The sequence below is a fragment of the Dryobates pubescens genome, chromosome 9, assembly GCF_014839835.1.
Source record: "Dryobates pubescens isolate bDryPub1 chromosome 9, bDryPub1.pri, whole genome shotgun sequence".
In the NCBI taxonomy this organism is placed as follows: domain Eukaryota; kingdom Metazoa; phylum Chordata; class Aves; order Piciformes; family Picidae; genus Dryobates; species Dryobates pubescens.
In genome coordinates this window covers 15,679,950-15,694,582 of record NC_071620.1, presented here as the reverse complement: position 1 = coordinate 15,694,582, position 14,633 = coordinate 15,679,950, and the positions used below count along the sequence as shown (strand labels likewise).

At 40.0% G+C, this 14,633-nt stretch overlaps 1 protein-coding gene across 2 annotated transcripts in view; it reads left to right on the top strand.

The window, feature by feature from the left end:
* Positions 1-14,633, top strand: part of PIEZO2 (piezo type mechanosensitive ion channel component 2) — a 338,300-nt gene that overhangs the window by 109,092 nt on the left and 214,575 nt on the right. For both annotated transcript variants that reach the window (XM_054164079.1, XM_054164078.1), the window contains exon 3: positions 4,311-4,436. In XM_054164079.1, coding sequence (XP_054020054.1) covers positions 4,311-4,436 — 126 coding nt within the window. The remainder of the gene's footprint in view (positions 1-4,310; positions 4,437-14,633) is intronic.

The window sequence follows — 14,633 nt, the reverse complement described above, 5'->3', positions numbered from 1 at the left end:
GAACACCAAACTTGCAGATTTTTCAAGGGATAGATATTTTGCATTAAATATTTTCTTAACTTTCCACTCTCAGCTGCCCCAATTTACAATGTAGATGATGTTGACAGAGTCCTATTTGGAACCATGGTGCAGAAGAGTAAATTCTCATGACCCTGGTTCCACCTAGGCTCTGGGGTGATGCTAAGTTTTCTGATGGAAAATCAAGAAGTTAAGAGAAAAGATTTCTAGCTGAAAAAAATTCTGTGGCACTGGACCTTCCTGTGCTGCACAAGTTAATTGCAATCAAGGCTTGTTCCCAGAGCTCATTAGTTTTAAGTTTTTCACTTGATGATGAGGGTGTTTATTAAAAAATAAATGTTGAAAGGCTGCAATAGAGTATCTTTAGTAACTGTAGTGTCACTAGTTCTGGAGATAAATGCACATTAATATTTTTCATTCACATGTTCAGCATGCTAGCAAAGGTTATGTGAAAAATTATTTGTGCTTTGGTATTTCATCTGCTGTGAGCTGAATAAAAAATGGTGTATACAAATTTTCCCAAGCAAAACTGGTGAAGTAGAAAGTGTTACAGCAGTTTGGGGTACTATGTATGGCTAAAAAGATGTTAGAGCTACCCAAAACCCAGCTGACTTCAGAAAATGCAACACTAGGGTTGTATTTAAAAAAAAAAAAAAAAGAAAATTGCAGTGAAAAGTAATACAAGCATCATAAATAAAACACTCAAACACTCTTAAATCTACTCTCTAGGTGAAACCATGGAGCCTGTGCATGATTGTGATGAAGGAAATACACTTTGGAATAGTAAACAGTCTGAAATTAATTTTTAGAATCTGTTATTTTCCTCCCCTGTTTTAGAATCAGAGAATGTTTGGGCTTGAAAAAGGCCTTTAAAGGTCATCTACTCCAACCACTCCTGCACTGAGCAGGGACATCTTCCACTAGATCAGGCTGCTCAGAGTTCATCCAGCATGACCTTGAGTGTTTCTGTGGTTGGGGCTTCTACCACCTCTCTGTGCAACCTAGACCAGTGTTTCACTACCCTCAGTGGAAAAAACTTACTCCCTCTAGTCTTAATCTCCACTAGTTTAGATTAAAACCATGACCCCTTGTCCTGTAATAACAGGCCCTGCTAAAAAGATTAACCCTATTCTTCCTTTAAGTGCTTTTTATGTACTGAAAGGCCACAAGAAGGTCTATCTTGGAGCCTTCTTGTCTCCAGGCTGAATGCACTGTTTCTCTGTGTTGCAAATGGTGTGAGGAGCAGCCTCCACTTCTGAATACAATCACAGTATTGGCAGTCAAGAAGTCCATGTGTGTATTGAAGGCAGAAGTCATAGTTGGATATGTTCAAATAGCTAATTGTACTAAAGTTAACATGCCTGTGGCTGGAGGGGGCATGCCATCACTAATCCCACTCTTGGCTGGATTGCCTTTGCAAAATAAGAAATGGATTCCTCTGCCATGTGTGAAAAGCGTCTGGGCCTCTTGAGTCCAATTTAGTGTGGCAGCAGGGCTAGAGAGAAAGAGGGTAATGAAGCCTTTGCCTTCTGACCAGCTCCCTTCAGGCTTAAGCAGAGGGAAGAAAGCCCTTTCCTGGAGCCTTCTGCAGGGACAAGTAAGCTGGAGCTACCTCCGTGTATGTTCCCAAGATGCACCAGGGTATGTTTCTAAAGTGACATGCCACGTTTTGGTCCCCAGTATATGCCATTAGGAATGACACTCTGCACCTGAAAGCAAACACACTTTTCTTAGTGTTTCAGGTCACTTCTGAAACAAATCTGCTCTCTTTTCCATTCATCACAGTTTGCTGAAGCTGGTGGGACCATGCTGGTGTCAGTAAAATCAGGATCCAATACTGAGGGTACAAACCCTTTTTTTTCCCCTAGAGTTTTCTTATTTTAGTCTTGATGGACATACACAAGATTTTTACCTAAGATAAAAATGAAGGAATGTGTGTTGTGGTTTCTGAACAGCATGTATTTTTTTCCTCTGTGGGACAATCAGCTTCTGTTCATGTCCCCAAGGACTTCAATGTTAACACAACTGAACAGTTAAGTTTATATTTTTTATATATATATAAAAAATAAATTGTAACAATGAGTGAATTATAAGGAATAACAATTAAAGAAGGATGACAAATATCTTTTTTTTTCCTTATGATAAGAAGCTCTGTTGTATTTCAGGAGGTTAATTTCAGCTGTCTCACAACCTAAGTTTTGTACACACAGAGTTAATTTTCTCTTTATGTCATTTAGAACTAAGTTTCCAGTAGAAAGAAAAAGAAATGAAAGTAAAAACACAGTCATTTGGGTTTATCCAAACCCCACTATAAACTGAAACTCATCCCTTATCCAAATCTGTCACTTCTTCTTTGGCATAAATGATGTATCCTGTCTTTTGCTGATTTTTAGCACTCCCATTTCTCCCAAGTTGTTGATGTCTCTCCAAAACTTTTGAAATCAGGAGCGTAATATTTCTTACTTTTCTGCAAATTCTAGTTCCTGCTGACACAGCTGAATGTGATGCAGGCAAAAGGCTCCAACTCAGTAGGATCTGCTGGTGGTCCCGTCCCACCGATGGCCATGAAGCGAGCAGCCCTTGAGGAGTGGTGTAACCTGCCCTGAACGTGTCTGTCTGTCTGCCTTCCAGCTGTGCATTTTCCCTGCCACATTTACCAGTGCACCGAGAGACTATTTATTATCATGAGTGTTAATAGTTCTTTACAATTTTCCCTAGCTTTTTTTTGCACAAAGAGATCCTTTTTTTCAACATTTCAGCATTTCAAGAAATATATCCTGATATATTATGCTAAAAGGAAGTGCAAAAGTTAAGGCTTTGTTAAAGAAATGCTTTGTCCAGCCTACAATTGAGATATGTTTGTTTTCAGGCTCTGAAAAATGAAGTCTAAAATTGAGAAGTGTTTCAGAGAGTTAAGACAATAGAAATATTGAAATATGGATCCAAGAATTTTACTGGTTCTGTTTCTTAACATGGAAACTGATTGGGAAATGAATGTCTGTTTGCTGATTGTATTACCTTTTATTTTATTTTTCTCCTTTGGAGCTTGACTACAACAATTCTAGCAAAGAATTTCCAAATACAACTTCTATATGAAAAATTCAGTGCTTGGTATCTGCTGAACTGTTAACTCCTGAGCACCAAACAGTATTTCTGTCTCAGAGTTTGAAAAATCACCAAACTGTACAATCTGTACATTTTAATACAGCTGAGTCCACACAGTTGTGTTGTCAAACTCTTTGTCTCCAGCTTTGAGATCTGTAATTCTTTACAGTGAGGTTGGTGAGACACTAGAACAGGTTGCCCCTGGAGGTCATGGATGCCCCCTCCCTGGAGGTGTTCAGGGCCAGCTTGGATGAGGCCTTGAGCAACCTGGGCTGGTGGGAGGTGTCCTTGCCCTTGGCAGAGTGTTGGAACTAGATGATCTTTAAAGTCCATTCCAACCCAAACCATTCTATGAATCTATGAATAAGTCATAGATAAACTCTGGCCAAGTGTATCTGGCCCATGATTCTTCAGTGTAGATTGAAGTTTATTTTCAAAACCTTTTAAAGGATGAGAAAGAGGGCAGTCTGCACAAGGCAAAGCAATCATTTGGAATTATGCCTGTACTCCTGAGCCAGACTGAGGGATTTATGTTGTTATACTCCCTCCCATGTGATTTGTTTTGGAAAGAGTAATTAGATTAACAGCTTTTTAGTTTCTCCAGATTGGAAGTATCATCCATGTTTTGTCTTTGTACCAGGTATTATGTTGAAAAGCATCATCACATTATTAGTGATGTAAAGTTGCTATCTGGAGACATGAGAAACTTTTCTTTCCTTTTTTTAAATCCTAAAAGGTAAAGGAAATATCAGCAGTAAAAATCATTTGGATCTGTTCTTAAAGAGTGCTCAATGACACTATAATTTAAGTAAGTTTTTTGCTATTATGTTGACTCTTTAGGGACAATCATGAGTAATATGGAACAGACTTGTAGAATATCCTTGGTCAGGATATTTTTACTGGTTTTATGTTGAAAACAAAGCAATGTTTAGGAACAAGTTCTTTACTATGAGGGAACAGGTTGCCCAGGGAGGTGGTTGAGGCTCCTTCCCTGGAGATATTCAAGGTGAGGCTCAATGAGGCCTTGGGCAACCTGATCTAGTTGAGGATGTCCCTGCTGCCTGCAGGCAGGTCAGACTAGATGACCTTTGGAGGTCCCTTCTGGCCCAGACCATTCTATGATTCTATGAAATTCACCAACTATATGTATGCATCCTTTTTCTTTTTGTCTTTTTTTTCTCTTTTAGGGCATACAGGACGATTATTAAAATCTCTGTGTTTCACCAGTCTATCATTTCTGCTGCTGCACATCATCTTTCAGATTACAATAAACAGTCTTGAAGCTGGAAAAACAATTCAACCTGGTTTTAACTGTGAGTAAAACATTTTTATTAGTCTTTTAAGCATTGGGATGTTTCAGTGGTTTGAAAGGTGAAGGGTTGATGAGAAGGTACTTAGAGTTGTGCTCCTGTGGGTTTGCAGCTTGGCAGATTGGCAAGAGTTACTGTTGTTAGGACATGAAAACTAGATGAGTTTAAGAAATGAGAGAAGTGTATTAACTATTTGGTTCCCACCAGAGATGGATTTTCATTGTGCTTAGATTGTCTTTTAAGCTTTCTTAAAATCCCCTCAGAACCTGAGGTGACAACAACTTTGTGTTATTAGATCATAATTCAGTGCATTAGGAATAAAATGAGATACAGTAATGACTACCCCTCTACTCATGTCTTTTGCTGTTTCTGATGGAATACTGTAAAGTACACTTAATTTAAATCTTGACATCAAGAAAACCCCTCCAGCCATGTCCTACACCTCTTTCTGATGGAACTCTCATGTTAATTTCATTGAAGTTTAAATCTTGACCTCAAGATATTTCTAAACAGTATTTGCCTCTTTCTTACATGGGAAGAAGGACTTTCAGGTTTTATTTATATGTAAACTCTACTTTAAAATATACTGCCCAACATTTTGTGTCTTCCTCTCTCAGAAAATGTTCTCCAGTAATTCAGAAGGAAGCACTCCTTATTGTGCAGAAGTTAATTAAATATCTATCCAGTGATTTAGAGATGCAACCTCCAGCTAGAAACTATTTGTCCTTGTCTTAGAGTGTTTATGTTTAACATTTAAACGTGTCAGCTTGCCTTTGATAAATGCCCATTTAATTTATCACAGAGTATGCTGCTGCCACTTGAGTAAACAGTTGCACTACAATCCAACAGAAGGAACCTTATGTGAAGTAAAACATTTAACTTAAAGTAACAAAATCCCAAGGAAACCTGGAGCGAGCATTGCCATGCCACCTTTAACTCAAACCATTTCTTAAAGTCAAAGGCATAATTGTACTTATGAGATATCAGTTTTAACTGAAATGTGAAAACAGGCTTCATTGGTTCAAATCAGACCTTCAGAGTCTAAAAATACATTTTATTGTTAGTATTTCCAAAAATGTATGTTATTCTTTGAGTGAACTGGATTAGTTGCTTTACTTTATCTGTTTAATATTCTTTTGACTGAAAATATATGATTTTTATGTAGATTCAGGTAACTGTATCAGCCAGACACTGTTTGTATGAATAGAGTTCCTAACTGTCCAAGACAGATGCAGCCATTGGCATTTTCTTCCTCAGTTGGTGGGAACTGGTGTCTGCAAGTGTCAACTGATAGAAACAATTGTTTCATCCTGAAGAAACAGAATGAACATACCATTTTTGCCTGTTTCTTAGCAAATTTCCATGTGAGCAGAAGGAAGAACTTTTTCACTGTGGGGATGACAAAACACTGAAACGGGCTGCCCAGATAGGTTATGGAGTCTCCTTTGGAGACCTCTGAAACCCATCTGGATGTGTTCCTGTGACCTGCCTTAGATGATCCTGCTCTGGCAGGGGAGTTGAACTAGATGAGCTTTTGAGGTCCTTTCCAACCCCTAACATTGTGTGATCACTGAGTGCAACAGCTTCTCTTAGAGCCACCATTAATGACTTAAAAAATAACATGGTCATCAGGCACAGTCGGCGTGAGTTGACCAAGGGAAAGTCCTGTTTAAATAATTTAATATCTCTATCTGATAAGGTCACCTGCCAAGTGGATAAAGGGAAGCTAGTGATTGCCTTTTTTCTGATGTTAGCAAAGCTTTCAAATATTACTTGTAGCATCCATCTGGACAAGTTGGCAACTGTGGGCTGAGTGAGCTTACAATACTTTGGGTGAAGAGCTGGCTGAAGGGCAGAGCTCAAAGAGCTGTAGTGAATGGGGCTACATCTGGCTGGTCACCAGTGATGTTCCTCAAGGTTCAAAATGCAATAGGAGAAAGGAGAAAAAAACTTGCAATTATTTTAGATAATATTTGATGGCTTTTTGCTATGAAAGAGATGTGAAATTCCTTGTGTTCCTACAGTGATTGTTCCCTTTGTTGCTTTCATTCTGCAGGGAAATTAAAAGCTCATTCTACACCTCAGAAATGAACGAATAAATATTTCTACTTTATTCTGTACTTTGGGCAATTTGTTACCTCTGTGTGATTATTAATCTGATTCCTCTCAGTTTCAGACATGGGTGAGAGGGGAAGTTATATATTTGTATTCAAATTCTGTAGGTTACTTTGTCTCAGTATGTTCAGATGCCAACTTCTGAATCAAAAGATCATTTTCTAGGTTTAGTTTTTCTTTTCACACCGCTGTGTTAAAACCTCAGGCAATATTTTCATTTTTCATAATAGAAACACTTGAAAAATGTTTAAAGGAGAGGTGTGATACAGACTATCACCTCTTAAACCTTATACAGTTGTAGTTTCATTTTGGAAATGACGAACAACCATCCCTTTACCTTTTCCATCTAGAAGCAGTTTAATTTGGGCCATCCACAATAGCAAAGCAGACATGTAAAATTTCAGGCTGATTTGAAAATATCCTGGGCTTACATTATTCAGAGTCAGCTGATAGTGTTTAGGGTAAGACAGACCTGGAATGTTTATCTTATTCAGTTTGTCATTTTTACAACCTCTTCCTCTTTTACAGCTTATATACTTTCTTTTTCAGGACAGCTGCAAAACACTATGTCATTCTTTCAGTCATATAGGAGATGTGTGTTGTCAAGTTAATAGAGGTGTTTAAAATGTTTAGTTGATGGGGTTCTTGTTTCTTCAGAGACTTGTGAGTATACACAGAATCACAGACTGGTAGGGAGATCATCTGGAGATCACCTGGTCCTACCACCTGCTCAAGTAGATTCACCTAGATTAGGTTGCCAGGAATGCACCAGGAGGGTTTGGAATCTCTTCAGAGGAGGAGACTCCACAACCTCTCTGGGAGTACTGCTCCAGTGCGCTGGCACCCCCAAATGAAATGATTTTTTTCTCATATTCAGACTATTGCTCCTTTTTGTGTCACTGGGCACCACTGAAAAAAGCCTGTCCCCATCCTCTTGACCCCCACCCTTTAGGTATTGATAAGCATTGATAAGATCTCCTGTCAGTCTTCTCCAGGCTAAAGACCCCCAGGCCTCTCAGCCTTTCCTCCTCAGAGACAGGCTTCAGTCCCCTAATCATTTTCATAGCCTCTGCTGGTCTCTCTCCAGTAGTTCTTTGTCACTCTTGAGCTGGACATAACTGGACGCACTACTCCCCATGTTGCCTCCCTAGGGTAGAGTGGGACAAGAACCTCCCTTGACCTACTGTCACACTCTTCTTAATGCACCCCATGATGTCATCAGCCTTCTTGGCCATGAGGGCCCACTCTCAGGTTCTTCTACGCAGAGCTGCTTTCCAGCAGATCAGCAGCTCATCTATACTGGTGCATGGGGTTATTGCTCCCCAGGTGCAGGATTCTACACTTTCTTTTGCATAACTTCATTAGGTTCCCCTCCACTCAACTCCAGCATATCACTGATTTGCTTAGGGCTAATGAAATATTATAGTTAGAACCCCTTGTTTAGCTTAATGAAAGATTTCTGTTTAACCACAGCTTCATTTTATGGAACTAACATTGAATACCTGCCAGATAGTTTCACTTTTTAGGAAAGGAAAAGAATAGGAATGAAAAGTAAAGGATAACTGCAAAAATGTTGAGCCAGGCTAATCCTCTGAAGCTATCAAGAACTCCATAGTCAGTCTTATTTCACTGATGTCTCCATGTAACACAGACTCTGATTTTGAGATGTAGTAGTATTCATGCAGTAACACAATTCCATGATTAAATTTTTACTTCTGCTGGAATAAAGTTCCACTTATTAGATTAGGGATTGACTTTTGAGTATAGAATCTGTGAGACAGGCAATTGAAAATTAGATCACAATGTATTACGGAATCACACTCTTCACTGTGCATGCTATAGTTCTTTCCTAGGACTAATTTTAAACATCTTCAAAAATGGAAGGAATGTTTTCCATGATGTTAATTTTAAACTTTTCTTCCAATAAATTAGTGCAGTTATCCCTCATGATACTACTACTCTGTAGTGTGTCCTCTTGTGTTTAGCTCAGGCTATAAAAAACCTCCAATTTCTTTTTCTCTCACTTGTGGTGGGCATCCATTTTTTGTTTTGTGCTGACTATACTATCTCTTGGTCCTGAATTCTACAAATGGATCTACTGAAATACTTATTCTTTCAGAATAGTATTTTGTTCCATGAGACATGCAACTAAGAATAGGTCAGCTATTCTCTAGTTAAGTTTGTATTCAATGCTGTTAGAATACCAAAAGTGGAATTTAAGGTATTTGTGGATATTTTTTCTTATGCACGAAGGAGCAGGACTGATGGAGCTGAAATAGAAAGCTTGAAATCCTTCTGAAGGCTTTCTGTGATTCTCTGCCTTTGTTTGGTGTATATCATCCCTGTGCTTTATTTTCAGGATGGTTATGTGAAGAAAAAAGAGAAAATAAGCCTAAAGCACCGAGTTGCCTAGATAGCTTCTCTGTTAGATCATGGGAACTAAGTTCAGATACTTCTCTGTCCCCAGTATGTCGTGGTGAATGTCAAACAAATGCATGCCACCATTGTGGAAACATCATAACTTTCTGCTTTAGATAAATTTTGAAATGATTTCTTGGCTAAAAGATCATCCTGTGTTTGCATTACTACCAGCCGGTTCCTGAGATTTTTGGGTTATATTAAGAATCAGCAATCCCAGTACAAATAAATGAGGTTTCACCATTTATTGAAAGCTCAGACTTAGGACCACAGCTGACTTTACACAGGAATGAATAATTATTTTTCCCTCTATACCTGGTGAGATTTCTTGGCTTTTCTACCCTCCTGAGTATGCATCTAGAAAAGATACTGTGTTTCTGCTTGGTTTTATTAACTCATGGGAAGTAAAGAAGCTGGTTTTATTTATAAAGGGGCAAAATATTAAGAGATTTCATACAGAGTTTAATATTTTTATTTCAAAGGTGAGTGGCAGGTGCATGCAGGTCTTTCAAATGCCATGACTTACTGGCCCAACTCCTGCCTGCAGTCTGAGTCCATCTCATGGGCCCTTGTCATCATTTCATGAGAGGCTGCCTCAAAAACAATTATTCTGAAAATATTGAAAATTTGAAATGATATTGACTGACACAAACATTCAGGGAATTTCCTAACTGTGAATTGTCTTGATGATTTTGGCAGGTTTAGTTTCAAAAATGTTACTTCTTCTGAAATGTAATTAATCCAACTGGCACTAAGAAAACCACTAAGTTTGTAGAAGAAGCTTCTGAGCAGAAGTCACAGCAAAGTAATAATTTCATTTTAACTGTAAAGCAATGTCTGTGTCCTCTGGATTGGTTTTGCTTATCAGAATCATAGGATGGTTTAAGTTGGAAGGGACCTTAAAGATCATCTAATTCCAACCCCCTTTCCACTAGGCCATATTGCTCAAAGCCTCATCCAATCTGGTCTTCAATGCTTCCAGGGAGGGGTCATCCATGACCTCTCTGGGCAACTTGTTCCAGTGTCTCACCATCCTTACTGTAAAGAATTTCTTCCTAATATCTAGTCCAAATCTGCCCCATTAAACAGAGCTGAAGCACTTGCATCCCAGGCAAACATCCCAGCTCATCCTTTCCTGACAAACACATCCATTCCTCACTGAGCAGACATATGTTCAAGGTGCCTTTCAAACAGCTGGTTTAACTACAGAGTTGTGAGATCTTCAGTCACATCCATCATATGTCTAACACACTCTTCCTTTTGGTTTAATTGAAGCTTCATTTCAAGATTCAAGGGCCTGCCTAAAACCTGGGTCCTTCTTCTGACCTCAGACCTGCATTTTCTCACATACTCCGAGATTTGTAGATGCTGAAGAATTTAGTCTCTTCAACAACTGCCTTGGGCTGTTGTAGTTGAAACTAAAATGAGGGTCATCCATAAGCTTATCTCAGTTTGATGATATGTTTAAAAGCAAAGCTTTATTCCATTAAGAATGGGCAATATCTTGAGGAACATCTGCATTTCACTCATATTTTTGTGTGTCATCTCAAAGATTATAATCTTGGCTAAAATCTGAGTGAAAAAAAAAAGTCTAAAGATGTTTGAGAAACAGTTCATTCTCTTGTCACAGAACTTGTCAGGTTGTGCTTGTGTGGTGTCTGCATGAGTGGCAAGAAGAGAAGGTTCAGAAATGAACTTTGTTTCAAGAACAGCTGTGGAATATCCAATACAGGAAGGTCTTTGTAGGATGAAACAACCAGTGGAAGTACTGCAGAAGTGTCAGAATAACTTTCCATAGAGGGTATGCAATGAACTCAACATTATCTATGCCTTTGATGTCCACTACAGCAAATTCAGTACATCGTTGCAGTGTTTGACATTTAACTAGACCAGTTCCCGGTTGGTGAGTGGTGGTTCAGAGGGAAGAAAAGATATGCTCTGATACTTTAATAGGAGAGATTGCACAGATTCTACATGCTCTCTGCACCCATGTAAGAGTGGAAATGCTAAATCTCATGATAGAAAAGTTCAGTTTGACTGGAATTCAGATACCTGCATATTTTTTGAAGTTCTGAGCTACAGCCTTTCATGGAATCACAGAATGGTTTGGGTTAGAATGGGACTGGGGACATCATCTAGTCCAACCCCTCTGATAAAGCAGCAGGTTGCACAAGATTCCATCCAGGTGGGTTTTGAATCTCTCCAGAGAGTAAGACCCCACAAGCTCTCTGGGGAGCCTCTTCCAGTGCTTTGTCACCCACAATGGAAACAAGTTTTTCCTCATGTTAAGATGGAACTTTTTGTGTTTCAGTTTTTGCCTGTAGCCCCTTGTCCTGTCACTGGGCACCACTCATCCTCTTGACCTCTGCTGTTTAGATATTGCTAAGCATTGAGATGATCCCCATACTAATGTCACACTACTTCATATGGCAAGTACCTCTGAAAACCTATCAAACAACAGAAAGGCAGGAGACATGACATTAAGAAAAAATAAAAAGTTAAGGTAATTTCTATCATTCCCAGGTTTCATGGTGTGTTGTTTCTTGCATAGGTGGGATGCAGTGTCTGAGCCATGATCAAGGAACTTCTCAGTGGAGTCAAGGAGAACTTGGAAGCAGAGACAGTATTGTCAGGGTTGGAAGGGACCTCAAGGAGTATATAGTTCCAACTCCCCTGCTATGGGCAGGGACACTTTCCACTAGACCAGGTCGCCTAGAGCCACTTCCAGCCTGCCCTTAAAAACATTCAGGGATAGGGCTTCCACCACCTCCCTGGGCAACCGGTTCCAGTGTCTGTTTAGACATAAACCTGTCTGTATGATCAGCATGTGGTTGCACAGATACAGTCATTGCACAAGGTCCTGGAATGGTGTGTAGTTGTGCAGTGTTACTATTTCTGACTACTGCTTCTAGAACATACAGCATGTAGAACACATCCAGTGATAAACTTTGAATCAGTTAAAGGTGTTAGTGAGGTGGGGGTTTGTTTGTTTTGTTCCCCCCACATGAATGTTAATTTTCCTTTAGTTCAGCATATGGTGAATGTCAACATTTCTTCAAGGTGTTTTAGTGCAGCTTTATGCAGCCAGGAAATTTATGACTGGGGAAACAGAAGCTTCTGTAATGGCTTCTTAGGTACGTATGATAAGTCCTGCTTAATTTCCTGCTGGGTGTTACTGCCTAACAGTTTGGAAATTTGGTGTTCATTGTACGTTTGGAGGCTTTATTTCTGGACTCACATGCTGCCATGTGAAAATTGAGTAACGTTCTAAATCTTCATTTTCAGCCCTGGTATATAACACCTTCTGTATGATGTGCATAGTTACACTCTAATGGTGGTAGCATACTCACTTGTCTTGCACTATTTAGGAGAACCTGATGTAGGAGATGATCTATCTTTCTTACTGCCAAGCATGGTTTGTGGTTTTGACAATCAGATTTGCATTGGAGAGAAGAGTTGGGAAAGTGTTGGGTGACTCGTGTGGTGTACAGCTTCTTTCTGAAGCTGGTGGACCTTGGAAGGTGTTCTCATGTTACACCCAAGGAAGCACCCAGTGTGTCTGCTAATGCTGTGATGAAGTGTTGGGTTTTGTGTCCTAGGATGGGTACACCTGACCATGGGGGTAGTAGAAAAGAAGTGTGGCTATCTCTGTAACCTTGGTTTAGGGCTGTTGGTAGGAGAGAGATACAGCAACTGTTTTCTGTTCAGTCTGTCCTCTTAAAGAAGGACCAGAAGTAGCAAATGCAAGGAAGAAACCAAGGCAGGTGTGGAGGAAAAGCATTTGATAAAACTTGAATAACAGAGAGAAGAGCAGAATGTGTATGTGAAGGAAATGAAGGCAGAAAAGAGTAACTGTTCTGTTGATTTATACTCTTGGTTAGTGCTCTTAGTAAATGCAGCACAGACTGGGATCTACCTGGCTGGAGGATCTGTGGATAGATACCTGGGGGTCCTGGTGGACAACAAGCTCAGTATGAGCAGACTTTCTCAAAGGAAGCCTGTGGGATGCTGAGTTGAATCAATAAGGACATCACCAGGAGAAGTCATTATCCCACTCAATGCTAGTCAGGCCATGCCTAGAATATTGTGTTCAGTTTTGGTCACCACTACGCAAAAAAGCTATATGCAGGCTGGGAAGGGTCCAGAGAAATGTCACAAAGGTCATCTAAGGAGTGAGAAACTGCCATATGAGGAAAGGCTGAGATAATTTGGTGTGTTCAGCCCTGAGAAGAGAGTGTTTAGGGGACACCTTATGACCAGTACTTAAAGGTTCCCTACAAAGAAGATGGAGACTCCCTTTTTACACGGAATCACATGGAAAAGGTGAGGGCAGTGGGTGCAAGTTAGTGCTGGGGAGATGCTGATTTGACACAAGAGAAAAGTTTTTCGCAACAAAGACATGATCTCCCCAGAGAAGTGATGGACTACCCAACATTGGACACTTTTATTCTGTAGCTGGACAAGGTGCTGGGTGATCTTATGTAGACCGTGGTTTTGCCAAGAAAGGTTGGACCAGATGACCCTTGAGGTCTTTTCCAACTTGGTATTCTTTTGACTTTTATGATACAAAATGAAGAAGCAAAGATGCAAAGAGTAGCCTTCTGTATTTTTCTAAGTAGCTAATCCTTTGCTTATGCCCTGGTTAGATGCTTTGACCTTGGAATGTCTTACCAGACCATATGCAATGCCAACTGCCTTTAAGTCCCATGTTTGTAGAAAGTTGTGAAAAGGTTTTGAGGACCAGCAAAGTCGGAAACAGGTTGATCACACAAATAGTTACAGTGAAAAAAACTGTCTGCAGGGTTAGACCTTCACCCTGACACCAGCCCTGCTGATGAAGTGCTTATCTTGGCTCACTGGTGCTGTTTTGCTGTAGCAGTGTGGGGTATGTAAGGACCAACACCACAGTGCTTTAGCAACCAACATCTCTGGGCCAGTACAGAGCACCATGTTGAAATGTTCCCTTGTTGGTCATTCAAATCACTGTAGCATAACTATTTTACTGGGGAGTTATACACTAGAATAATTGCTGCTGAATAGGAAACTATATATTTGTGTGTTAAGACAAATGCTTTCCACTGAGAATAAATATTTCACTTTATTTGTGGTGATTTGTCTTTTCTCTTTGGCTGTTTACATCTTTATGTGTTGCTCTTCATCACGTAATCATTTGGAGTATATAAAGCAGCATGGGCAGCAGGTCAAGGGAGGTGGTTCTCACCTCACCTGTAGTGCTGTCTCCACCTCTGGAGTGCTCAGCACTGAAACACATGGACCTGTTGAAGTGGGATCACATGAGGACCACAGCAATTCCTCAAGGGCTGGACCCCCTCTGCCGTGAAGATAGGCTGAGAGATTTGAGGTTGTTTAGCTCTCCAGTGAAACCTTCTTCTGGCTTTTCAGTACTTAAAGGGGGTCTATAAGAAAGATGGGAAGGGAGTGTAATTTCAAACTGTGAGGGGATAGATTTAGATTAAATGATGAAGAATCCTTTTACTGTGAGGATGGTGAGGCATTGGACTACATTACCCACGGAAGTTGTGAAGTCCACTATCTGAAGCATTCAAGGTCAGATCGGATGGGGCTTTGAGCAGCCTTGTCTAGTGGAAGGTGTGCCTGCCCATGGGGACGCTGCCTGCAGGGCAGTTGGGACTAGATGATCTTTAA